Source organism: Triturus cristatus, chromosome 11, assembly GCF_964204655.1.
Source record: "Triturus cristatus chromosome 11, aTriCri1.1, whole genome shotgun sequence".
NCBI classification, from domain to species: Eukaryota; Metazoa; Chordata; class Amphibia; order Caudata; family Salamandridae; genus Triturus; species Triturus cristatus.
This window is the reverse complement of record NC_140594.1, coordinates 1,065,677,006-1,065,704,585: the sequence shown is the minus strand read 5'-3', so window position 1 is coordinate 1,065,704,585 and position 27,580 is coordinate 1,065,677,006. Positions and strand designations below refer to the sequence as shown.

At 45.8% G+C, this 27,580-nt stretch overlaps 1 protein-coding gene across 2 annotated transcripts in view; it reads left to right on the top strand.

Annotated features, from left to right (window-relative positions):
* Positions 1–27,580, top strand: part of MFN1 (mitofusin 1) — a 199,430-nt gene that overhangs the window by 93,036 nt on the left and 78,814 nt on the right. For both annotated transcript variants that reach the window (XM_085635396.1, XM_085635397.1), the window contains exons 12-13: positions 3,125–3,229; positions 26,468–26,570. In XM_085635396.1, the coding sequence (XP_085491522.1) occupies positions 3,125–3,229; positions 26,468–26,570 (208 nt within the window). The remainder of the gene's footprint in view (positions 1–3,124; positions 3,230–26,467; positions 26,571–27,580) is intronic.

Here is a 27,580-nt window from a genome sequence, read left to right as displayed (position 1 = left end):
GCCATCGATGAGGGGCTTGTGATGCAAAGTCCTGCTTTAATGCGTCGTGGATGGCAGTTCTAAAGAAGCTGTGGGACTGCGATGGAAAGTCATGCATCATCGTCCAGGATGGGCTTGCAATGAGAAGACTTGTCTTGAATATGTGTTGCGCATCGGCGGTTACAAAAAGACTGTCGGCTGCAAAGCGAGGTCTGGCGCCGGGATGCGTTGCTCTGCAACGTTTCTGATGCGGCTTCGTGGAGATGCATCGGTTCTGCTTACCGGTCCAGAGCTAGGTGGTCAGAGCACCTTCAGGCCCACCTCCAAGGGTCTAAGACTAGGATGGCACCACTTGGGGGGATGGTAGAACTCACACCAGAGTCCAGGTGCTCGGTTCAAGGTGGTTGGAGCCTTTTCTGTCCCTGAGGATCTGATCAGGATTCCAGCCCAATAGCCCTTGGAGTCACTCTTGTGGTCCTGGGTGCAGGTCTCGTCCTTTCACTCAGTCAGCAGGGCAACAGAGTAGCAGTTCTTCTGAGTCTTCCACAGGTCCAGTCATGTGACCCAGGATACAGGCTGCAGGCACCAATTGGTTAGGAAAAGAATAGCAAAACACACAAGATGATGGACGGAATGTTGCACAATGGCAAAACATTCACCCCCAGTCACAGATCTGGGTTTAATCCATCGTTATTTTGCTCACCACACCACCCCAGTTCAGACATGGCCATATGCAAATCAGTCTTGACCCTGTGCCTCATGGGAACAGTCCAGCCCGTACTGCCAAGTAAGTAGGAAAAGAATATGCCAACTTTCTAAAACGTTTGTCCGTCTCTCTATGAGGCTGTGTAGTTTCCTTGTTTACATGTTGTGTTACATTGTATATATTACTAAGCACCATGCATATGTTTTTTGTTTAGAGATACCCCTGGAGAAGGGCATTTTTAATAGCCTGAAATGCATTGCGAGTCTTCTTACAGTCCGTTTACGAAGCATGCTAAAACCTGCTGTTTATTTTGAAACCATGTGACAAAGCGGACATTTCTGATATTAAAAGGATTTGATGGAAGACATAGTTTACGTGTGATACATCCCACTTTTAAATTCATGTACATGTACAATTCACCGCACATTATTTGACAAAGCAACTAATATATGATTGTAGCATATTGATACATTGGTATACAGGTGTTTATCACAAATCTCTGGTGCGTCGGCACGCACCAGCTTCCTGTTGCACTGCATCCATCCAGTCTCCGCAAAAATGCGACCCGTTAAACCAATATTCATCCAAGTAATCCTTTTTATTCATTCTTTATCCAAATTCTGTTTATCCATTTTCATAACAGAGGCTAAGCGATTCCAAGCTTCAAATGCTTGAGAAATGCCCATCCAGGACTTTCTCTCACAGCATGACGGAACACACATATCCTGGGCATCCAAGATGTAAAAGACCCAATGCATTTCTGACCAGTTGGCCCTTCCTCAGGGGTAACTAGAATGTAGAAACAAGCCATGATTTTGATTGCACATAGAGTACACATTTTATTTGTAAGCACGTTTTTCTGAAAATGGATAAACAGAAGTTGGATAAAGTATGAATAAAAAGGATTACTTGAATGAATATTGGTTTAACGTGTCGCATTTTTGCGGAGACTGGATGGATGCAGTGCAGCAGGAAGCTGGTGCGTGATGACGCACCAGAAATTTGTGACAACTTATCGCGCTTTCGGGAAATGGAGCACTTCAGGCTTGCACGCAAAACAAACAGTAACGTGGAAGGTTGGTTTACATGTTTTTAAGTCGAGGATTAATTCTGAGTGCAATACAGGTGTTTATCCCAAATTTTGGAACTCGTAGTTCACACTGTGTCTGGAGTACTTGTTCTGGGTACTTTCTTCAACTTTCTAAAAGTGGAATTTTCTGAATTGTGAATTACAATCCGACTTTACCACTAAGGAGGTTTTTAAATGACAATTATTTAGACTCCAACCATGATATTTCCACACTCTCAATTGTTACCCTATGGGCGAGGTAGGCCTTGCAGTAGTGAAAAACACATTTTTCACTACCAGGACATCTAAAAGTACATGTCCAGCTTTTTAAATGCACTGCACCCTGCCCTCTGGGCTGTTTAGGACCTACCCTGAGGTGACTTGTATGTATTAAAAAGGAAGGTTTAGGCTCGGCAAAAGGTTTATTTTGCCTGGTCGACATGACAAGTTTAAAACTGCACATACCTGCTGCAATGGCTGGCATGTTTGAAAAGGCTACTTGAGTGGGTGGCACAATAAGTGCTCCAGGCCCACTAATAGTATTTAATTTACAGATCCTGGCTAAATGTAGTACCACTTAACTAGGGGATTACAAGTAAATTAAAAAGCCACTTGAGTGTAAGCCAATGTTACCATATTTAAAGAAGAGCACAGAAGCACTTTAACATTGTTTGCAATGGCAAAGTGTACAGATCCCTACAACCAGCAAAAACGGGAGGATGGAGGGCAAACTGTTGTGGGGTGGGGGGACCACAACAAGGATTTCAGGTCCAACACAAGAGAATGTGGTTGTGTAGTGAAACGTGTATTTAAAACAGTGTCTTAATCTAACAAAATGTGTTATACTTTTTTTTTTGTTTGTTTTTTTACAAAATCATTTTTATTGGCATTTTTGAAAAAATACAGTACATTAGCATCAGTATCATTTAGAATGTATGTCATCCATTTAACTTCTTGTCATGATATAGAATCACATAATATTGAGCGCCCCCCCTGAACGGTTCTAGAATTGGTAAGGTTGAGGTGTGGCGAATTCTGTGTTCATGCAAGGTAGTTTGCGATCTGTAGTGGAAGTCAGGCTTTGCTCTCATTGTCAGCCCTATGCTAAAAGTAGTTTTAAGTGCCAGCTAATGTAAACGGAAACAAACTAGGGAGACATAACTGGTATACACTGTGTCATATAATGCACCACTTGGTATGGGCCGCCTGATTACTGCATTATAGCTAGGTCTCCGACTATGCTTGCGCGGGGAGGGAGGGTCCTGGAGTGTTGCATGAAGAGTAATGCGCGCATCGCCCAACGAAGTGTGTTTTACTTGCGCACAATTGCCAAAATATTAGATTTTAAATATGCTTGACTTTTGTTACAGGTGTCAAGTGCCATGAAAGATGAAATCTGTCGGCTTTCTCCACTTGTTGAAGAATTTTCTTCATATTTTCACCCTTCAACAGAAGCATTGAAAATTTATAAAAATGTAAGTTGTCTAAATATTTGAGTACAATTGGAGATTCTTGTTCATCTGACTATGTCTCATGAATTTTTCTACATGAACTTCAACTGGCATATACCTTCAATGATATGCTTATCGTCCATCACTCTAAACATAATGTATTAGTGCATTGTTTTTTTTCCCCCTGTCTGCTTTGGACAAAAACCAATGTTGCAGTGATGTTTTTCCTCCATTTATGAATGAAGTTCAAGTACTTTAGGATATCTCTGCTTTTACTAGTATTTTATTTTCATTCACTTCTGTTCTGTGTTCCGTTGGGTGCAGCTACATGCTTACTTCACCACTCATCTCAGTTGTCAGGGGTAACCCCTCCACATTAACAACAACTCACGTTTTCTGATCCTTCATCCAAGTCTTCAGCTAATAATACCCCACAAGTTTCTGCATCCCAGTGCGCATCTTCTTGGAGAGACAAAACATGGTTGCTCTGCTTTTTGTGGTGAGCGAGATTTAATACAGATGAGTATTATTTTACTTCCCTTCTTTTCTCTAAATTACACAACATTTGCCAAGGGGTCCAGCACCCTTACTAATAGTTTTGATTTAGATAATTTTATTTTAAGGATTCTTGTTGAAACAATTAAGCAATGTCTCCTACTCTCCATCTTGGCTACACATTGTTCATTGAGTTGCACCTGGTTTTACACTCTTCCGTAAATATTAATTCTTATTCATCTCCACTTCCTTCATCGGGTGTATCTACTTTCTCATTCTTGACAATAGCCATCTATATTTTTTATGATTTATATTGAATTGTTGCAAGAAGTAAAACTGTAAGCATCTTTATAGATTTAAACTATACATGCATGTTAGAAATGTGATTTTTGGCAGTCTAGGGCGTGGGCCAAAGGCAGGCAAAAACCGCCACTCTAATCAGGATAAGGGAGTTACACGTCTAAAATAACACCTGCTCACCCCCTTGGTAGCTTGGCACGAGCAGCCAGGCTTATCTTGGAGGCAGTGTGTGAAGCATTTGCACATAACCAACAGTAATACAGTGTACGCACTACAAAAGGACACCACACCCAAATGGACTAGCTGAAAGATTTTTTCTTAACAGAGGAAATTGCAGGATGTAAGACTTACCAACAAAAACTTTATGTGGAGAGTCAGCAGATTGGCAGATTCCTGGTCTGGTCCACGAAATCAAAAAAAGCTGCACAATTAATCGTTCAAATAAAAAATCCAGCAACAGGTCTCCTAGTAGATGATAAGCAGGGTATCGGTGAGGTGTTTAGTTCACATTTTAATCATATCTATGGAGAAACGCAAGGGGCGGATGAGGCAGATCTTGAGAGATATTTTCAGTCATTGGAGCTACCTTTGCTATCGCAGCAGTGTTCAGAGGCTTTGACCTCTCAAATAGGAATCCCTGAAGCACAAGTAGTATTAAAGAGTATGGCTAATGCTAAAGCTCGTGGAGCAGGCGGGATCCCTGTAGAAATGTATAAGATATTTCAGGTCGAACTGTTTCCCTTTTTGGTAAGATTGTTTAATGAAATCAAGGATGGTATAGATACTCCCAAAAGCTTTAAGGAATCGGTAGTAATAGTTTTTCTTAAAAAGGATAAGGATCCTGCCGATACAAGCTCTTATCGCCCTATCAGTCTGTTAAATACAGATTATAAATTTCTTATGAAAATCTGGGCAAAAAGGATAGCTCCCTGTGCACAACAGGTGGTTCATAATGATCAAAATGGTTTTATTCCTGGGCGTTTAATGGCATCGAATACTTATTTTTTTAATGCAAGCCATCGATTACTTTTCTATTAATCAGACTGATGCGGTGATTATGATGATGGATGCTGAAAAAGCTTTTGATTTGGTAGACTGGAGTGCGTTATTTTTTTATTTTACGGAAGTTTGGTTTTCCACAACAACTTATACAGATGTTAACAAAAATGTATAGAGGGGCAGAAGCTACAATCATGATTAATGGTTTAGTAAATGGTAAGGTTACTATCAAACGAGGCACCCGCCAGGGGGGCCTGTTGTCTCCTCTCTAATTTTCATTGTTTATTGAACCCCTAGCTGAGAAGATCCGGAAGAGCATATGTATCGTCCCTCCCATTGATGGTATGGGAAAAATTAAGCTTTATGCAGACAATATCATTTTATATCTGAAGGCAGGGGTAGATAACCTACAGAATGTGTTGGATGAAATTCAAAACTTTACGCAAATCGGAGGATACAAAGTTAACCATGCAAAAACCGAAATTTTAGCATTTAATACGACTCCTTCGGATTTCCCACCTGCCATCCATCTAAAACCTCCGCACCCAATTAGATATCTGGGGTTACATGTCACTAATGATTTTGGGCAATTATTTTTTTTTAATTATACTAGATTGCTCACGAAAGTCAAAAAGTTATTCGATAGCTGGTCTTTGCTTCAACGGTCCTTAGTTGGGAGGGTCTCAATGGTTAAAATGACGGTCCTTCCACTGTTTTTGTTTTTATTTATTAATCTGCCCTTGAAAATCCCGAATTATTATTTTAAGGAGTTGGATCGTTTAATAAGGAAGTTCGTTTGGAATAATTAACAACCTAGGGTTAAGTTCCCTATATTGCAACTTGATGTAACTTCAGGAGGACTGGCACTCCCACATTTTTTAACATATCATCAGGCTTCTTTACCTAATCTGTTTTCTCAATTGGGTAAGGAGAATTCTGTTTTTGATAATTTTTTTCTGATACGTATTTTGAATGAAAGCATCATTGGACTCCCCGTGTTCCTACGTTTGGCGAAACCTCCCAAAAAAACACGATATAAGGTTATCTTCACACTGGCTGACAGAATGCAGTTATTTTTTTAAATCACGAGATGTCCCTTTATTTCACGCTTACACCCCTATACAGGATGGGGCAGTAGGAGGTCTTAAACTCTCTAGAGGGCTTTTTCAGGACTGGCAAGAACTGGGTTATCTTCAGCTTGGGGATTTCTATAACCTTGATTCCTTAATTAACTGGGAATCGGTTTGTCTCCAGGCTACTACACCGAATACTGCGCTGGCCCTGAGCTTTGTACAAATATCCAACTTCCTTAAAATTAACTACGCAATGCTAGATGAGACGGTAAGGCCAATTGTCAAGCAGATAGTAAATAAAATGGTAGGGGTTGGTTGTTGGTATCAGCTACTTCATCAAAAAGCCAACTTGGAAGAGATCCTGACAAAAGAGCTCCAAAAAATTCATTCAGAGACAGGGTGCAAGTTCAATACCAGAGAGTGGAAACAGCTTAGTGATCTAGCGAATAAAGCTCTTGGAGGCGCCAATTTTAAAAGAATGAATTTTTATCTAGATGGTTACTATATTTTACACCCCTGAAACTGTCTAAAATGTTTTTAACCTGCCCGAATAAATGCTTTCGCTGTAACAGAGAGGGTGAAGGGGGCTGGGTACATATATTTTTTTGAATGTAATGATTTACAATATTTCTGGAAGAAGGTCTTTGCAGAAATTTCTTTGATTTTATCCATGCAAATTAGTCCGTCAGCCATGTTGGTGCTATTTGGTTCTTCAGGAGAAGTGAAATGTTTTACAAAAAATCAGCAATATATTATTTTAATTGCTATTGCAGTTGCCAGATCACTTGTTCTGCAAAACTGGAGAACTAGTCTACAACCTAGCATTGCACATTGGTTTAATAAAATGACTAGGACTTGTAGACTTGAAGAGGCCTATGCCAAACGTGTAGGATCTGTGGTAAGATTTAGGGGTATTTGGCAACCTTTTTTTCATTATGGGTTCATAGATGAAACCTGATGATCACGAACTAGTTAAAAAAAAAAAATGCGTTATATATGCACGCGGCACTTTAGTAGAAGTTACCGTATTCTTATATTCGTCAGACACTAATCAAAATGACTTGCACTTGGCACTTTGCACTTTATTTATTAATCCTATTTAATGTAACTTATTAATTAAAATTTAGTTAGGATATTCTAGTTGCAGGCGGTGGGAGTCTGATTCCTTGTAGGTTGCCATTGTAAATGTTTTTTTATTTTATTTTTTAACTGTTGACTATGCTTGATTAATTTATTGGTCTTGCTATTTGATATGTAAACTGACATGTAAACTATTTACTAATTTTTTCCTGTTCTAATAAAAATATTTTTTTTAAAAAGGACACCACACCAGTTGAGAAAAATATCCAATATTCTTATATAATTAAAACAAGACCCAAAAACGATTTTAAAAAATCCACCATACTACACTTAAAAGTTCACAGTTCAAAAATACGCTGATTAAAAAGAGTTCCTTGTGTGGATAGCTCCGTCCGGGCTACCACGGTGTCGTGAGCACACAAATCCAAAACAGTTCTGGCTGGCCGCGGCATCACAGGCCAGCTACGGTGTCGGGAAGACCCGCAAACAGTACCTTTTAGAAATGCAGGGCGCTGGTGACCTCTGGGTCGAGTCTTCGAGGACACGGCGTCCGCAGGCGTCGGTTCTGGAGGTCGGTGCAGGAGTCGTCGGGGCCCTTGAAGTTACTCGCGTTGCAGGTCGAGCTCCTCTCTGATTATATCAGGAGTGCTGGCGCCGGCAGGAGTCGGGTGCTGCGGTGCACAGCGGTGCGGCGTGCGGTGCCCCCAAGTTGCGGTGCGAGCAGCGGCTCGGTGACTGCGTCAGATGGCGTCATCGGTGAGACCAGGGTCTCGGTGCGAGATGAAGGCGGTGCTCGCCACGGTGCTAGCAGGTCACAGTGCAAGCGGCATCGTCGTTGTTGAAGCGCTGCCGTCGGCAGACGAACGGGAGTCAATGGTGCCGGCGTCGGTAGGCCAAGGCTGCGCTGTGGGATGAGGGTGGTGCATCGTGTAACTTACGAGCGGTGCCCCCGAACCACGGTGCAAGCAGCAGCGTTGATCTCGGTGGGAAGTGGCGGCGTCGGGATGGCCAAGGCGTCCTCGTCAAGCAAGGCGGTGCAAAGTGCGGTGCCCACAGGTCGCATTGCTCGCAGCACCTCGGTGGCAGTGTCAACAGGCGTCGTCTGTGAGACCAGGGTCGTGTTGCGGCGGTGCTCTCTGCGGTGCCAAAGCTTCGCCGCGAGGCGGTGCGGAGTGCAGTGCCCACAGGTCGCGGTGCAAGCAGTGGCTCGGAGGCGGCGTGAACAGGCGGTGGCGGTGAGACCAGGGTTGCGTTGCGGTGGTGCCCTCTGCGGTGCCCTCTGCGGTGCCAAAGCTTCGGCATGAAGCGAGGCGGTGCGGAGTGCAGTGCCCACAGGTTGTGGTGCAAGCAGCGGCTCGGTGGCTGCGTCAACTGGTGTCGTCGGTGAGACCAGGGTTGCGGTGCGTCGTTGCGGAGGTGCCCTCTGCGGTGCCTTCAGGTCATGGAGTCGGCAGCGGCGTCGTAGACGTCGTCGAGTGTGTTCTTCCGGTTGCAGCACAAAACACACAGTCCCCAGTGCTGCGGGTTGAAGAACTTGAAGTCTTTGCTGTTCCTGAGACTTTGTGAACAGGGGGCAAGCTCTACCTCAAGCCCTTGGAGAGACTCACAAATTAGGTTGCAGAAAGTCCAGTCCAGGCCTTTCACTGCCCAAGGTAGAAGCATCCACTGCAGGTCAGCCCAGCAAAGCAGTCCTTCCTTTTCGCAGCTTCTCCGGCTCTTCTTCTTGGCAGTCTTCTTGTTCCAAATGAGTTCTAAAGTTCAGGGGTCTGGGACCCAGTATTTATGTTAAAAAATCATTTGATCTTTCAGGCAGAGGGTGTCTGTGCCCAGCCAGAACGAGTTTTGCCTTGTCATAGGTAGAACAGGCCCTTTGAGGTGCAAGGAAATCTCCTCCCCCTCCCCCCATCACAGCCCAGGTCTATTCAGTCCTTTCCTGACCTACCTAGACCATCTGGAGCTCCTCCGCCCCCCAGCCTTCTGTCATCCAAAACCCAGACAGGCAATCCACATTCCAGCAGAGGCACACGGGATGACTGAACAAGAAAATACCTATTTTCTAAAAGTGGTATTTTCAAACACAGAATGTAAAAATCACCCTCACTAAAAGATGCATCTTTAGATTCTGAGTTCAGGCATACTAAATTCTATTTTCTTACCGAATTCCCTGGGCCAGTTATGTTTATAAGATGTTATAAACAAACCTCCCATTCTATCCTATAGGGAACTGGTAGCCTTGCAATAGTGAAAAACGAAATGGGCTGTAATTCACTATTAGGATATGCCACACACACCAGGGCATGTCCTACCTTTCACATATATTGCACCCTGCCCACAGGGGTACCTTGGGCCTACCGGAAGGATGTCTGACATGTAAGAAAAGGGAAGGTTAGGGACCGGCCAGTGTGTGCACTGGCCAAGTCAACATGGCAGTTACAGTGCGTGCAGACTCTGCAATGGCAGGTCTGAGTTAATGTTTTTCAGGGCTACTCACGGCGGCCTGCAGCACTGGTTGTGCCACCCCCAAGTAGCATTTGATTCACCGGCCCGTGGCACACGCAGTGCACTTTACTAGGGGCTAACAGGTAAATCAACTATCCAATCATAAAAACACCAATCTATAAAACAATTTACACGGAGAGCATATGCACTTTAGCACTGATTAGCAGTGGTAAAGTGCCCAGAGTCCTAAAACCAACACAAACAGGTCAGGGAAAAATAGGAGGAAAAAGCAAAAAGTTTGGGGATAACCCTGCAAAAAGGGCCATTTCCAACAATGCACATCACTTTCTGCACTTTTTAAACAGGGCTGAATTACCCTCTTATCAACTTAAAGTAAGAGTTATAATTTTTGATCAGCGGATAGAAATTCCTCCTTTTTGCCGCAGACCGACCATTATCCTTTCACTTTATTTTATCACAGATTACTGTACTGACATCAGCCCTCCGATTAAGCGCATTGGGTTGAAACATTGACCTTTCCAAGTAGAACAATAAACTATTGGATCATGAACAACTACCAATTAAAATTTTCCAAACCCATTGTGTTTCTCTCCCTACCTGGAATCCTTTTGCATCGTTGATCCTCATACTAAAACTTTTCTACTATTGTAAGTAGAACATGCTTTACACACTGAACGCATGAGCACTACGTCATTTGAACTCATTTTTATTCTATGTTTAACTACATTTCTCTGTTTATTGTGCATGTCACTACAATCAATCACAATAGTTACTGTTCCTTTAGCCACAATTGTTAGCTCCACAAACCTTCTTTTTAGTTTATTTGACAGTTCACAATAATTTATTACAGGTTGTCTAAATGAGACAGTATATGGGCCTCAATTCTTCAAAGATTGTTTCCAGGTTGTTGTCCTTGACTTGTCTTCTTCATTGATTGTCCCAGCCCCTAAGGTCATCATAAATGATGGCCCCACTATTCAATGTTTTGAGGATACGTCTGTCTTATTGACAGTGAACTCTACCTCACTGAAGCTCAGTCGGTCAGGACATGCTACTATAAAAGATTATTACTCCCTAGACTCTAGTAAGCCCCTTATCTTAACTTCCTCTTCAGCAACTGCCCAAAATTGCAAGCTAATATTCATAAATGTGGTTGGGCTCGTTAGTAAGTTGACTGATCCCTCATCTTATTGCATGATTAATGAATGCTATATTGTAGGTCTCCAGGAGACCAGGGCGCTTAAAACTATACAGGTATTCGGGTTTGTTTCTTGTTCTACCCCGGGTATACCCTCTATTATTAGTTGATTTAAGGCATGGGTACTCCAAAACATTGGCACAGGGGCCACAAAGTACGTCCTGTAGTGTGACTGAGGGCTGTACTGATGCCAGCAGGGTGGTGATAGGGGGACTGGGATATTGCAAGGAGGTCTAAAAACATGTTAAAAAAACAAACGCGCAAGCATTTATTTGCAGGTTGATAAATGCTTGCATGTTTATTTAAAACATTTTCCTAAATATTAGTACTCAGCCACTGAACAGCAGCTCGTGCTGCTGTTCGCTGGGGGGTGCATATAATGAGTATCACTGACTTAAGGGTAGCCTGTTAACCTTGATCTCGGTCTCTTTAGCAGGCAGTATCACTGGAAATAACTGCAACTCCCCTTATTTTCATATTTTACGTATTAATATCTCAGTAAGGCAGTCAATTATTGTTGTGAATTTTTATCACAATAATTGTAATCAACATAATAATTACATTTTGGATTTTACCATTTTGCATGACAGTGTAAGTGATCATAATCATTTGATACTTGCACTAACATTGGGTGATGTACTACTACTACAGTATGCCTGGATTATATCTCCATTAGAGATACATGCTCTCTGAGAAAATGGGCTAGCATTAACTCAAAATTTTTGTTGCATAAGTTGGTGGTTAAAAAAAGAAATGAAGTGTGTGGCTAACCATCATGGCCGACCGGACGTGAATCTGATCGGCTCCGCGCCAGGCCCTGAAAAACCAGTAGCTTAGAGGGCACCAAATGCCCCAAACTCGGCTCGAAGGCTCATCCTAGGCACCCGGGGCCCGAGGAGCAGCAAGAAAGAGGGAACAGTCCCCACCCGGTGCGGTGCGAGGAGAAAGATTTTGCTCACCGGCACCCAAGGTGGATCAAAATGGCAGCCGTCACCCAGCTCGGCAGTGAAGATCAACTCTGATGCGGTGGATCCTGCTGATGACCTCGCGCACATGTGGGGAAGTGAAAGAGCGGAAGGCCTCGTTCATTTGGCCCCCAGGGGCTACCTCCACAAGACGGCTGAAAGGTGATCAACGCCGCCGGCGCCCGTGCCGGTAGGCGCACCCTCCAAACAACATCTCAGGCTGACGGAGCAGGGCCCCCAGGGGGCCGGAGGAGCTCAGGGACCCAATCGGCGGCGATCGTTAGTACCGGTGAGGAGCGGGGGGGGGGGGCCCTCTCAACCAAATAGCCCGCTGACGAATCCTGAGGAATACGGTGCCTGTCCCTAAGATGGCGGCAGCCAGGCACTGAGTCAGTACCTCGTGAGAACGCCCAGACCTGAAGATTTGCGCCCCCGGTGACTCTCCCCGGCAAGCCGACGCGTCGGGGACCCGGGGTCTGAATGCACACATAGTCTGAAGGGGTCCGGCGCAATCTGCGCCTGCGCGGGAAGATCCGCCCTCCCCGGAAGATGCGCCCTCCCTCCAGCAATCCTGAAGGACGGTACGGGTCCCCGGAGGGACCGGAGATGCTTGGGGCCCCATCAGGAGGGAAGCAATAACACCGGTGAGGAGCAGGGGGGGACCCCTTTCAGCACAACTGCCCGCTGACGGAGGCTGTGATAAGCGGTGGCTGGCCCTAAAATGGCGGCGGCCAGGCACCGGCCCGGAGCCTCATGAGGGGGCCCAGGAGTGGGGTTCTTCCCAAGTTGATGTACCTGCAACCTGAGGGGGGGTCCTTATAGCAAATGGTGACTCTCTCCAAGCCGGATCTGCCTACTTGCCCAGGTATGAGAGTCTTCATAGCAGCATAAAGGGAAAAGGTTGAAGCCCCATTCACACAAGCCCCCTTAAGGTCCAGAGGAGTGCTTCAACTGATCTTGATCTCAAAAGCTTATCGACTACTGCCTATCAAGCCCAACAGCAGAGGGGGGCGTCCTAGGACCGCACAAGCACTTGGGCCCCGCGCCGACTGGGCGAGACCCGAGAAGTGGAGGGTCACTGGCTACACGCCCGCCCCCCCACCACTGCCCCTCTTACTGGAGTCGGGGGGGGGGGAGTTCCTCGGGTCAGCCCCGCGGAGCGAGATCGGTAAATCGCTGCAGAGCCAAGTTCCCCATAGCCTTTCCCACGGCAAGGAAGACCTGTGCAATAGGTGGGTGAAGGTCCCTATGCCACCCAAAAAAGCACAGCCTCCAAGGGTCTCCAGCTTCTTTTCCCCCGCCACCAAGGGTGCAGTCAGCGACAAACCCACGCAAGCACCCGACAGTATGGCACTCACCAGAGAGGACCTGCTGTCCTCACTACGGGATTCAAGCAGGCGCTCAGACGACATCAAGGTCGACATTGGGGCCTCCTTTGATGCATTCAAGGCAGAAATGGGAGGTCGGCTGGTGGCCCTGCAATCGGACGTGGACTCAATTGGGGCCCGTGCTCTCGACCTGGAGGCCAAACAACAGGGACTGGAGAACTGCACGAGACCCTTGGAGACCCACTCCAAAGACCTTCCCGCACAGTTGAAGGCCACGATGCTCCGTTGTGAGGACCTTGAGAACCGCTCTCGCCGGGAGAACATACGAGTGAGAGGCCTGGAGGAAGGGTGCAGGGCCCGGACTTGGAAGCCTTTATGGTGGGGCTCTTCCCCTCGGTGTTAGGGGAGTCTGAACCGGAGGTGCGTCTGGAGAGAGTGTACAGAGTGGGGCCTCAGGCCCAGGAGATGCCAGAAAGTCCCGAGACATGTTGGTGAAATTCAGTTCCTTTAAAACTAAGGAAATGGTCCTCCAGAAAGCATGAGCCTTGGACAAGGTTTCCTTTCAAAACACGGAGTGCTTGCTCTTCCAAGATGTGGCCCAAGCCACACTAGCCAGACATCAACAATTTCGACCCGTCACTGCAGCCTTAAGAGAATGCAAGGTGAGGTACCGTTGGACATACCCCTTTGGGCTGGCATTCACACTGGACAACAAGAATTATCACTGCATGGAACTAGAGGAGACAGCAACTATCCTGGGCATTGAGGTGCCAACCACAACTCACGTGACAAACGAGAGGAGGACGGAGGTGGCGACAGGCCCAAAGAAACAGGGGAGAGGCCCCTTGCTTCAGCAGCAACGACCAAGCAAAAACTGTGGGTTAATGAACCCCTAGCTTTCTAGCGACTGAAGAGACTTGTTTTGCCGCTTATGCCAATGCGATGAGGAGACAAGTTTGAACTCAAGATATCGACCACAACAACCAAAGAGCCTGCTAGCTTCTACTTCTTTCAACATTTACGGAACTGATAATGGGCCTCGGCGGCGGAATTTGGTCTGGCCCGGTTTTTTGCTCGTCATGAGGTTCTGCTCTATGATCGAGGACCTTCGAGAGCAAGTTTTTTTTAACTAAGTTGGACATGGTTCACCTTTTTCTTCCTTTTTTAGGTCTCGCCTGACCCAGCGCATGCGCTGGTCTGGCGAGACATTTAGTAGGTGGGTTTAGAAAGTGCTACCCACATTTTTGTGCTGGCGACAAGCTACAGTGCACGATGGCCTGCACGCGCACAGCTGCTCCCGCTTTCCCACCTCCCACCTCGCCCAGCCATCTGCCTTTCCTGCGCCAGCCTTCAGCACCATACCCCTCCCCCCGCTGCTGCGCACGCATCCCTACCGTGCGTCATCACGATCACTTTCGCTTTTACAGTGATCACGATGAGGGATTGTCAGTTTAAGTTGTCAAATGAACGCGCCTAACCGGAAACATGGTTAAATGATGACGACTTGGAGTGAGGCAACAACACTGCTATCATCACCGAGGTTCTGTACTCTACCTCAGCCCTCCGTTCTCTCTCTCACCCCACACCCTACTCGTATGCCCCATCACCCCACCTGATCATTTTTAAGAGGCCGCTGCTCTGCCTGACTTACTGCCCTCCGGCTGTGACTATACCCTCGCACAGATCTCAAGTTGTATTGCGGCCAGCTTGAGTACCTCATCCAGTTGTTACTTTTCCTAGTTGAATCTTGGGGTTGCAATCCTGCATTTGCAATGGGAAGAGTAAACCCTCGTAAAACTCAACAAATGAAAGACGGACTGGATACACTACTTACAAGGATCAGCTTAGAGCGCTGCTTTGTACCCCATTATCCCGTACCCCCGGGCCAGCCCGACTCCCCCACCCTCCAGCTAGCTCTTATCTGTACACTCCTCTTCTAATCCCTCGGTATCTCACAGGTTCACCCCTTTCCCCCCCCCCCCCCCCCCAACGCCATTCACAGCTTTCATTTGATTACGTTCCCTCTAAGTAGACCGGCTTCTTCAGCAGTCCTTCCCCCAGACTCTCATATCCTCCTTTTCTAGCCCGTACTTCTTTAATTGCTTCCTTCCCATTCCATAACTTCTCCTTTCTGGAGCTTTCATCTGCCCCCTTCTCATTCGCGCCCTCACCTGGCCTGCCATGCTCTGTTCTCCTCTGCTCTCTAACACGGTGTCGCTGCTCAGCGTCCGGGCTGCACGCTGCCCGTGAGAGTGCAAAAGAAAGGTTCCGAGGCTCGATGGTTCCTACTGCCATTCCAGCACGGGTGGCGGCGGGGAATGTGATGCCACATTCAGGACGATACCAAAGGGGATGATGGACGGAGTGCTTGAGCAAATCAAACACTCACCCCCAGTCAACTGATCTGGGTTTAATCCATCATCATTCTTTAGCTCACTCCACCACCCCAGTTCAGACATGGCCATATGCAAATCAGTCTGACCCTGTGCCTCATGGGAACAGTCGAGCCCGAACTGCCAAGCCATGTCTTCCCTGGACTGGAAACAAGCATCCTGGGACCGGTTTCGGGTTCATAACCCTCGTCAGCCAGGCTATCTTGAATCCAGTGGTAAAGTGAGCAAGGGACCCACGTCTGGGCATACCCTGCCAACTTAGGGCGAACAAAGCGATACCAAAGGGGATGCCCAGACGTGTGTCCCTTCCTTACTGTGCCACTGGATTCAAGCTAGCCTGGCTGAAGAAGGGTGATATACCCGGAAACCGGTCCCACGATTCTTGTTTCCAGTCCACGGAGGACCTGGCATGGCAGTTCGGTCTGGACTGTTCCCATGAGGCACAGGGTCAAGACTGATTTACATATGGCTGGGTCCAAACTGGGGTGGCGCAGTGGGCACTGCCTGCTCTTAAATTTCAATTTTAAGTGGCTTAACCTCTTCTGTGCCCATGACGAGATAGTCTCGTCATGGAGCACGGTCGCGCTGTGCCCATGACGAGACTATCTCGTCATGAACCCCACCCACTAATGAAACGCCCGGCACAGGAGGGGGAAAGGGCGTGGCACAGAAGGGGTTAACACCTTTTTTAAATGGGTGGTAAACTGCGAGTGGTTTGCGACCGCAATTGTGGTCGCAAAACAATCGTACATTGAAATATGACTCGCTATTAGGAAGGGTCGCCCTTGGCATGCCCTTTCCTAATAGCAAGTCGCAACCCCCATTTTGTGTAACGATTCCGTCCCAAGTCCAATACTCCTCAGGATTCGAGTGATGCCATAGGGGGTCCACCTCTCGACGTCCCCAACTCCTGCACTAATGGCACGGAAGGATGGAGCAATCAAGCGAGGGAAGGGAAGGAAGGGAACAGCGGGGAGTAGAACCTGTAAAAGAAGAAAACATACAAACACAAACAAAATGTTATGGCATATAATGCTACGCTCATCAATTCTCACTAGGGACACCAATTCCTTCTATATACTGTTAGACTTGTGGTTCTTATTCACCCTTTGCTCGCACCAATATTGCACCATATTCATACCAACAAATAAACCAGAACCAAGCCCATGCACCTCACATTTATACATGAACATATAACAGCGGGAAAATTCCACCCTCCTTTTGTTTGGCTGATGCCCCGTAAAGGAACTGTGTGGACGTTAGGTACAACCAGGACCTCCCCTTAGTGCCTTACTAGTCCAGACTTGCCAATGCGGATTAGCCTCAGCGTGGCACGAAGTGAGGAAAAGTTTGCGTTCATGTGACCAAAATTAGCAACCGTATTAAAGGGCTAGACGCTGGTCTGATAATATCTGGCAAGTCTCCTAAGGGATTTCACGTTAGTTCATGCTATAAGTCCATCGTGGTTGCTGCACCACTCCGTGGACCTAAGCACACTAATGGAAAAAGAACAATTTACCCCAGCTGATGGTTTTTGGCGGAAGAGAGGAAAGTACGAGCAGGATTCCCGGCTGAGCGCCAAGGCAACAGCGCTCCCTACCTCGAGATAAACTGAGGCGACAAGCAGGAAGAGACTCACTATCGAAGGCCTTCAGTCCGAGGAGGAGGCTCTGGCGAGAAATACCTGACGGACTTCACTCCGAGTCCGGAAGCACCGAACACGGCTCTGGTGTCCAATGCTGTCTCTGGGGGTAAGCGTCGATGGCCGCTCGCATCAGCTGTCTGACGGTCTAGACGTGCACCGGAAAGGCTGGCTGGGTTTCTTGAAGCAACCGGTGGAGCGAGTTCTCCCACCATCGGCAGGCAAACAATCCACCGCTACGGCTCCGTTCTTCTCGGAGCGGGGTCGGGAAACAGAACTCGCCAATCAGGAATTACGCACAGCGTCCTGTGTGCGTCACTTCTCTTTTGTGCTCGCGGCTCCTCCCACTCTATCCCCGGGTCTTCTGGGGATCGTAGGCAATGCAGGCACGCGATGCCTGATCTCTGACAGTAGGTCCCCGTCCCGGCACCTCCTAGAACCGGGCTTGTCAGGGTATCTGCGGTAGAATGCACGAACCCTGGCCGGGGCATGCACGTTGTCACAGGGTACCCACGAATCCTCTTCCGAGGTATACCCCTTCCAGGATATTAGGTACCATAGGTTCTCCCCCCCCGGTATTTGGAATCCACTATGCATCGCACCTCATACTCCTGTCCCTCTTCTGTGTATACGGCCGGTAGTGGCTTCCTCAGCCCCCCCTTGGCAGGTTTCAAAAGGCTACAGTGGAAGACAGGGTGGATCCGAAGAGAGCCCGGAAGCCGTAGTTTATAGGCCACTGGATTGATCCTTTTTACCACTCGATAGGGGCCTATATACCGGGGGTGGAACACACTACGCAATTTGAAGCGGATGTTCTTCGTGGATAGCCATACTTTGTCCCCTTCCTTGTACTGGGGGCCCTCTACTCGGCCCTCTACTCGGTGCCTATCAGCCCAGTTTTTGTATGTCAGTTTCGCCTTTACCAGATGTTTCCTCACCTTTGCATGCCCTTACCGTAACGCTCGCATGTGAGCTTGTACTGAAGGCTGATTGTTTGTTCTCCTTGGTATGATGATAGGCAAAATCCAGGCATTGTAGCCGTAGTTGGCTGAAAAGGGAGAGACACCTATGGAGCTGTGCGTCGCGTTGTTGTATGCTAATTCGGCCATCCATCGCATGGCCACCCATGAGCCCTGAGCCTCTTCCGCGTAGCACCTCGGGTATTTTTTTACCACTTGATTTAACCTTTCTGTTTGTCCATCAGTCTGCGGGTGGAAACTTGATGACACCGCTGACTCAATGTGCATGGAACGACAAACCCCCCCCCCCCCCCTTCCAGAAGCGGGCTATGAATTGTGGGCCCCTATCCTAAACTATGACCTGCGGAATGCCGTGTAGTCGCACCACGTGTTGCAGCAACAGTTGAGCTGTTTGTCCAGCCGTAGGTAGTGTCTTGCATGGAATGAAGTGTCCCATCTTTGTTAGGCTGTCTATTACCACCAGGATGGCGGAACAACCCTGATCCACCGGGAGTCCGGTGATAAAATCCAGGCTAATGTTCTGCCACGGCGACTGAGGCGTGGGCAATGGAACGAGCTTGCCCCTATTTGTTGATGTGTCCGTTTTTCCCCTTGCACAGTCCTCACACCTGGATACCCAGTTCTTTACGTCTGGGACGATGGAGGCCCACCAGAAGTATCTTTGCACCAAGAGGGTTGTCTTTTGTATGCCCGGGAGTCCTGGTAAAGGAGATTTGTGACAGCAAGCAAAAGGCTTTTTTCCTAAGGGCTTGTGTAGGCAGAAACAGTCTATGGCACTGAAAAGGCAGTCCATGCCTGATCTGTCTCTCCGGGTTTTTCTCTGCCCACCTGCTCCAGGCTTCGGTGCTCTTGTTTTTTCTTATGCTATCCAGATATTCCGTTGCTTGTAACGCACAGATTACCTTGGAGGAAGGTATAATAGCCTTTTCTGGAACTTCGGCGTTCGCATCTGTGGTCAGCACCCTGGACAGAGAATCCGCTTTACGGTTGTCCGCACCTGGTCTGAAGATGATGACAAAATTATACTCTTCGAAGAAGAGCATCCACCTCATTTGTCTGGGGGAAAGGTCTGGCTGTTCGTAGGTACTGCAGGTTCCGACGGTCGGGAGTATACAGTGACTGGAAATCTAGCTCCCCACAAGTAGGGACGCCACTCCTGAAAAGCCTTCTTTATAGATAGCAGCTCTTTTTCGGCGATGTTATAGTTCCGTTCAGCCGGGAGAATCTTCCTGGAGAGATACGCCACTGGATGAAGCTGCCCGGTGTCTTTGTCCCGTTGCGATAATATGGCCCCAATAGCCTAGTTAGAGGCGTCTGCCTCTACTATGAATGGGGTGTCGAGCTGTGGGTGTCGCAACACCGGTGCTGAGGTAAAAGCCTTTTTTAAGTATCCAAAAGCCGTTTCCGCTTCGGGGGTCCATTCGAAAGGCACGCCTTTTCTGAGAAGCCTGGTGACCGGGAGGGCCTTTTGCGAGAACCCTTGTATGAATCGTCTGTAATAATTGGCAAAACCCAGGAAGCACTGTACTTCCCGAACGTTGCGGGGAATCGGGCACTCCTGTACCGCCTGGATCTTTCGCTCTGCCATACTCAATCCCTCAGGACGGAAGATCACCCCCAAAAACTCAACTTCAGACACCCCAAATTCACACTTGCTCAGTTTGCAGAACAAGCGGTGCTTCCGCAAAGCCCTTAATACCTGTAACACGTGTTCTGTGTGGCTGCTCACTGACTCTGAATAAATCAAAATATCGTCTATGTACACGACTACTGTTCTGTCAACATACTCTTTTAGCACATCATTCAGGAAATACTGGAATGCCGCCGTGAAGTTGCACAACCCGAACGGCATTACCAGATACTCAAAATAACCATAGAGGGTCTTAAAAGCCGTCTTCCACTCGTCCCCTTTGCGTATGCGCACCAGGTGGTACGCACCTCTAAGGTCTAACCTCGTATAAACCTTTGCCTCGTGCACTTGGTCCAATAAGACGGGAATAAGGGGCAACGGATACCGATTGCGGACGGTGTTTTTGTTCAGCATGCAGTAATCACAGCAGGCTCTCAACTCCCCATTGGCTTTCGCTATAAAAAACAAAGGGGACGCCGCAGGAGAACGGGAAGGACGGATGAATCCGAATTCCAGGAAGTGGTCCAGATACTCTCGGAGGTGCTTAGTCTCGGGTTCGCAGAGCGCGTAGACCCTACACGTAGGGATAGTAGCACCCTCCACCAGGTCTATCTGGCAGTCGTAGGACCTGTGAGGAGGAAGCGACTCGGCCTGGGATTTGCTGAATACGTCTGCAAAGAGGGAGTAGTCTTTGGGCAGACTTATCTCTTTTTCCGCTGCTGTAGCGGCTACGAACGGGCTGGCCAAAGCCGCTGCACAAGAGCTCCCACCAAGAACAAGGTGCTCCTGGCAATCCTCTGACAGGAACTGTACGGTCTTTCCTATCCAATCGATGGTAGGATTGTGGAGGCTAAACCAAGGCATCCCCAGGTTAACCTCGTACTGTGGGGCTTCTATGATGTTCAACGTTAAGGATTTTATGTGGCAAATACCTCCTATTCTGATCGTTAGCCTGAGGTTCTCTGTTTGTTCGATGAGGAGCCCGGAGGTAAGCGGTTTCCCGTCAACCGCCAACACCTCTTCGGGGATCTCTCGAGACACCTTCCTTATGGCTAATTGTTCCACCAAACCGCGGTGTATGAAGTTACCCGTGGCCCCGCAATCCAACATAGCCTTTATCTGATATGGTTGCTGACAATTATCTAACCACATAACCAGCTCGATATGTTTTTCTGTGTCTCTCTGTCGGTTAGTAGCTAGAGAAGGGATCCTCCATTGTTGGTTCTTAGCTTCTGCGGGAGTAACCAGCGATACTGGGTGCAAGTCGGGGCTTGCCACAGTGGCTATGGTCTTTCTGTTCCTGTTATTCCCCCCAGGTCTTTTGGGTCGAGCGGGGCAGTCACGGACATAGTGTCCCTTTTTTCCACAATACATACACAGCCCCTGTGTTCTCCTACTCTCCCTTTCCATCCGTGACAGAGGAGCACGAACAGCACCTACTTCCATGGGCTCTGGGGCTACTTTGCTACCTGACGATTCCTTCCTGACTCTCTCCCCTCGGAACCTGTCACCCCCCCTGTCTGCGATGCGCCCATCCAACCGTAAAGCCAGACCAACCAGACCAGTGCATGTGCGGGGTTTGGGATCTATTCTGGCAATGACATCCTTTAACTCGTTGCATAGGCCCTGGTAGAATAGAGACATCCTCTTCTCTTCTTGCCATGCTGCCTCAGCTACCAATCGATTAAAAGAGGTCAAATAAGTCACCAACTCGTTTCTTCCTTGTTTTAACTCTAGAAGCTCCCTGTCCGCGCTAAACGTGGTAGAGCGTCTATCAAAAACCCCTTCTAGTGCTGCCCTGAACTCGTCCCAATCAGATAAGACAGGATTATTTTTTGTTACCAGCGGTACCGCCCAATTGGCGGCGTCGCCAGCCAAGTAGGAGATAGCAAATGCCTCCCTAGAGTGATTATTCGGGAAAGAGGACGGCCTGCAAGAAAAATGCATCAATATTTGCGTCAAAAACACCTGTATCTTCTGGGGATCCCCTGAGTATCTTTCGGGGTTGGCTAGTGGAATGGGGGGAGGCACGGTGACCTGGATGGGAGGAGTCCCGGTACTTATATCAAAAGGGTTTCTTGACAGTCTTTCTACCTTCTCTCGTAATGCCGCTGTTTCTGCCCTAGATGCCGCCAATTCCTGCTGTACTGCGGCTAGTGCTTGCAAGACCTCGTCCATACCATGTCCCTACAGCACCCCCCGAACCGGGAGGAGTCTCAATATGTGGGGCGTAATTCTGTAACGATTCCGTCCCAAGTCCAATAATCCTCAGGATTCGAGTGATGCCATAGGGAGTCCACCTCTCGACGTCCCCAACTCCTGCACTAATGGCACGGAAGGTTGGAGCAATCAAGCGAGGGAAGGGAAGGAAGGGAACAGCGGCGAGTAGAACCTGTGAAAGAAGAAAACATACAAACACAAACGAAATATTATGGCATATATTGCTACGCTCATCAATTCTCGCTAGGGACACCAATTCCTTCTATATACTGTTAGACTTGTGGTTCTTATTCACCCTTTGCTAGCACCAATATTGCACCATATTGATACCAACAAATAAACCATAACCAAGCCCATGCTCCTCACATTTATACATTAACATATAACAGCGGGAAAATTCCACCCTCCTTTTGTTTGGTGGATGCCCCGTAAAGGAACTGTGTGGACGTTAGGTACAACCAGGACCTCCCCTTAGTGCCTTACTAGTCCCGCATTGGCAAGTCTGATTAGCCTCAACGTGGCACGAAGTGAGGAAAAGTTTGCGTTCATGTGACCAAAATTAGCAACCGTATTAAAGGGCTAGACGCTGGTCTGATAATATCTGACAAATCTCCTAAGGGTTTTCACGTTAGTTCGTGCTATAAGTCCATCGTGGTTGCTGCACCACTCCGTGGACCTAAGCACACTAATAGAAAAAGAACAATTTACCCCAGCTGATGGTTTTGGTGGAAGAGAGGAAAGTACGAGCAGGATTCCCTGCTGAGCACCAAGGCAACAGTGCTCCCTACCTCGAGATAAACTGAGGCGACAAGCAGGAAGAGACTCCCTATCGAAGGCCTTCAGTCCGAGGAGGAGGCTCTGGCAAGAAATACCTGACGGACTTCACTCCGAGTCCGGAAGCACCGAACACGGCTCTGGTGTCCAACGCTGTCTCTGGGGGTAAGCGTCGATGGCCGCTCGCATCAGCTGACTGACGGTCTAGACGTGCACCGGAAAGGCTGGCGGGGTTTCTTGAAGCAACCGGTGGAGCGAGTTCTCCCACCGTCGGCAGGCAAACAATCCACCGCTACGGCTCCGTTCTTCTCGGAGCGGGGTCGGGAAACGGAACTCGCCAATCAGGAATTACGCACAGCGTCCTGTGTGCGTCACTTCTCTTTTGTGCTCGCGGCTCTTCCCACTCTATCCCCGGGTCTTCTGGGGATCGTAGGCAATGCAGGCGCGCGATGCCTGATCTGACATATTGAGTCGGTAATAGGTAACTGACTCGCAAAACAGGGTTTGTACATAGGGCAGACCTATTTTGCGGTCGCAAACGGCCCGATTTCCAGTTTGCAACTGCAAAAACGGTCGTACATCTGGCCAAAAATCTCTTTTCTGCAAATTCTCACATACTGCAGTGTTAGAGAGACATATGACGAAAGTAAGACATTCTGCTTCTATGTTTTTTAGAGCTCTTATGAGGTTGCCTTCAGTCTTACTCATGAAGGACGAAGGAATTTTCTTATCTTGTCTTTCCACCAGTTTAACAGCAGTATAGAAATTTGGTCACTGGCTTCAAACTTTAATATAATGGCATTTTTGCCCCATTCCTTTTTTTTCTTGAGCAGTGAACACAATACTGGTCTATGGAATACTGAATCCCAGGCTTACAACGGGCCTTAGGTTTTACCAGTCTGATACAATGTACATGGATAAGATGACCACTGATTCAGAATTACTTTCTCTGAACTCTTTACACTCCTGTTTTATGAACTAAACAAAATGTATTTTCTAAATACACTTCTTTAAAGGAAAATATTTTTTTAACTGTACATGCGCATCTTTCCTTTTGGTATAATGCAACACCTAGTCAGTCAGTGTGATTGGTACTCATTGAAGAGAAGTGACATTTCTCAAAACAGAATATCTTGCTTTCTCTGAGATTTTTGTTTGCAGGAACCTGCAGTCACCTTGACTGTGGCCTCCATGTTTGTACCTTTCCACAAATTGTAGCATGATATGTAATGCTTTGAATATTCTTGTGTCCTGTACTGGTTAACATCAGAAATATGGCTTCTGTTGTTGCTTATACAAATAGTCCAAACAAGCCATTTTTTATTCCAGTGCAAAATAGATTTTTAATTTATATTCAAACATTTTATTGATTACATGAGCAATGTAAATAGATGTGACTTAAACAATACTATATGCACAGAACAATGCTTATGCTAAATAGGATCACATTAGTCTCTTCCAATTGCAGAACTCTGGTATGTGTGCTTTTTTTCTTTATAACCAAGCATAACAATGATGTCATCTGCCTCCTGCTATATTAGTGCTTACTAAACGTTTTAGAACCACAACCCAATTTTTAGAATGACCAATTTGCGACCCACCTAGCTTTAATGGACATGAGGCGGGCATTTTTTTGTTTTTAATGTAACTAAAGCATTGTACTGTAGTGTACTGTCCTGTACAGACAAAGTTGCACAGAAAAACAGTTTTACTGATATAATTATATTGCACATAAATGATGATGTTTCGAAATCGGGTGTCAGCAAATATTTTTCATCCCTTGGTAAAGTGTCTTGATTTGTTTTGATCCTATCAAAATCTTTGTTTCCATAACACTTCAGAATTTAAAAAAACTGCTTCATTTTTGCTTTCCTAACTACTGATGTTTATAGTTCATTTACAGTTATTTATAATTGGTTATGTGTTACAACAAATGACATCCTACAGCCTTTCCTTTCACACTTCCTGTACCCCAGCAACATTGTTACATTATTCACTTTACTTTTCTTTCTCTGACTGGCAAGTGAGAGAGTTTGTAAACACTTGTCCCCCGGTTAAAAAAGAAAATACTCAGCAATTTGTCAGAAGACAGACTAACATTTGACCTCTATCTTTGAAGCACAAGATAAATATAGAATTTAAAGGCATCTTTATTGCTTGGACTATCCCGAACCACTAAACATTTGCTTGCTCCCCACAGTTTGGGAAACACTGTGCTGGATTATTAGTGGTTGTGGAGAGAAGGCAGCAGAAGCTGGGAATTTACAGTTAACAACTCCTCAGTGTTTTGAAGAGATACCAAGTTTCTCATCCTTACTGCCCTAAGCTCACATAGTGGACCTCTTCAGACTTTCTCAGTGGTTTGTGCTTTGACCGAACTGAAACATTGTGGTGTAATATGTCTGCTATCACAATTTCCTAATCTCCATTATTGACTTCTGTTGTGAACCCTATAGCAGGGTTTACATCTTTGACAGTATTGTTCAGACACTCCACCTTCACATCTAGGTGTTGGATGTTTTTAACTTATCCATCTTTCTGCAAGAGAACTATGTCCCTGGTTTGTTCCCTTTTATTTTCACCTATTCCAGGAACAATTGTGTTGGTTCTGTTTTTGTAACCACAAATGTAACTTTGTAGCATATTGAGTAGTTAACATAAGGATTTTCTTAGACTTACCCTGTTACTCTCATTTGCAAGTAAAATTTCCATTTTAGTGTATAATGGTGGTCATTTAAGTGTGTGTTCCCCAGTTTTACTTTTTTTCTTATTAGATTTTTAGTATTGTTGGCTAGATTTATGCATATTCTATTTTTAGTTAGTTATCTAGATCATTCATGGAAGCATTCAGTTCTTGTAAAAAAAAATAAAAAAAAGGTTTACTACAGTCTAATTGTGACCTCAACACCTACCTTCAGTATTATTACCTGTTATTACAGTCAGGTTGTGACACCTCAAATGCCTCTGTCAGAATTAGAAGACAATGCGAAAAAACAGCTTCCTGAGCGGAACATGTGACTGCCATTCAAAGAATTAAAGGGACGGCTAGCTTTTCAGATTCCTCCTTCTAAACATTCGATCATAAAAGCCATATTTATTAGTGTTTCAATTTTACTTTGTTTCATTGAGGGTAGCATGAATCTATCTGCATGTTATCTGTATAAACCACAGAAATATTTTTGATACTGACTTACATTAAGTACGTTTAGAATGTGTTTGCAAAAAATGACATGGTACCTATTGATTTATTTATTTTTACAATATAATTTCCACATTGTTATACATTATCTGCAACCAGATGCCTTTGGGTAGAAGGAGAAAGAAGCATTAATTAAATGGGGGTTTGAGATGGAGAATGATGAAATGACCATGTATCATAAGGAATAAAAAATACCGCCTTCCGTACATAAAAAGCATATGTGCAAGTATCCTATGAGTCTTCTTATACATTAACTCCGCCTCTGGTCCTGTTCCTCTGTATGATTACAGGGTCCACTGTGACTTGCACTAACCTTACAGCATGTGGTAGGGGGTATTTTATCCTACATATATACTACTGATAAAAGATTTTTGCAATGCACCCACTTTTTGCACAGTCCAAACATTGATTTTTAGGGATTTATGTAATCTGTGTAATTTTCAGAAACAAGAATGTTGCTGAGGTGTCTTTATATTTTTTCAGTGCTATTTTATACATACATTTGACATAATTTGTTAAACATTAGGAACTTAACCAGCACCTTGAAGAAAGTATGGGAAAGAAATTGGCAAATCGCTGTTCTAATGCAGTCAATGCTTCCATGTTGAAAGCACAAGAAGAAATGATTGGTAATATATTTTTCCTAATTTCCAATACGTTGATACTATTTCTTTAGCCTGCAAATGTGTGTGCTTGAATGTAATTGAGATCCTGTTGCATTTTAGTTGTATTTAGTTTTACTTAACACTTTTCTTCTTGGGCAGCCTAACATTGTTCTTCGAAAAGAACAGTTTCAAGGGCAACTAATGTGAAGCAGGGGACTCTGAGTGGTGTAAATGAAAAACAAATAGAAAAGCAGTGCAGACCGTCTAGGGTCGCACCAGTGTATATTTATTTGTATTAAGTAAGTTCAGCTTGTTGCGCTCAACTTTTAGTGACACCACTGCTTAGGAATCACACTATATCCAGAATTTTACAACACAAACTGAAAAAGGAGCACTAATAATCGCAATTTGTCGATTTCAGTAATGGAAGTTCAAAAGCAAAGAAATGTATATTTCTTCAGAAAGTCTCAAATATCAAACATCAAGTTCAGTCCATCATCAAGTAAATCCCCAAATCAAGTTTTTTATTTCTTTGACAAATGTCATTCATCCCAGCCAATGCGTTTCATCCACAAGGGACTCCATCAGGACTGCAGATGAAAACAAATGTAAACAACATATAATACATATATACATGTACAAATTTACAAAAATAACATGTAAAAAATGACACACATTCCATAAATTAATTGGCATAAACAACACTTCTCCTTACAATACCACTATATACCCAAAGTAAGAACACTACTGTTAAAATACATGTCACAAATTAACATCATTTTCATAGTAACACACAAGTAAAATCATGTCGGACAATCTGTACTGTTCCCTTATTCATTTCAATGCATTCTATTTCACAATAATTTAATTTCTCATTAAACTTATTAAAATTCCCTACATATTGATGCTAGAGAGACTATTTCTTACTAAGTAGTACTCATAAAATGTTCACTCACTTGGTATATCCATGTGTTTTTTCCCATTGAGATACTTAACACATGGCTATACCAAGTGAGTGAACATTTTGTAAGTTT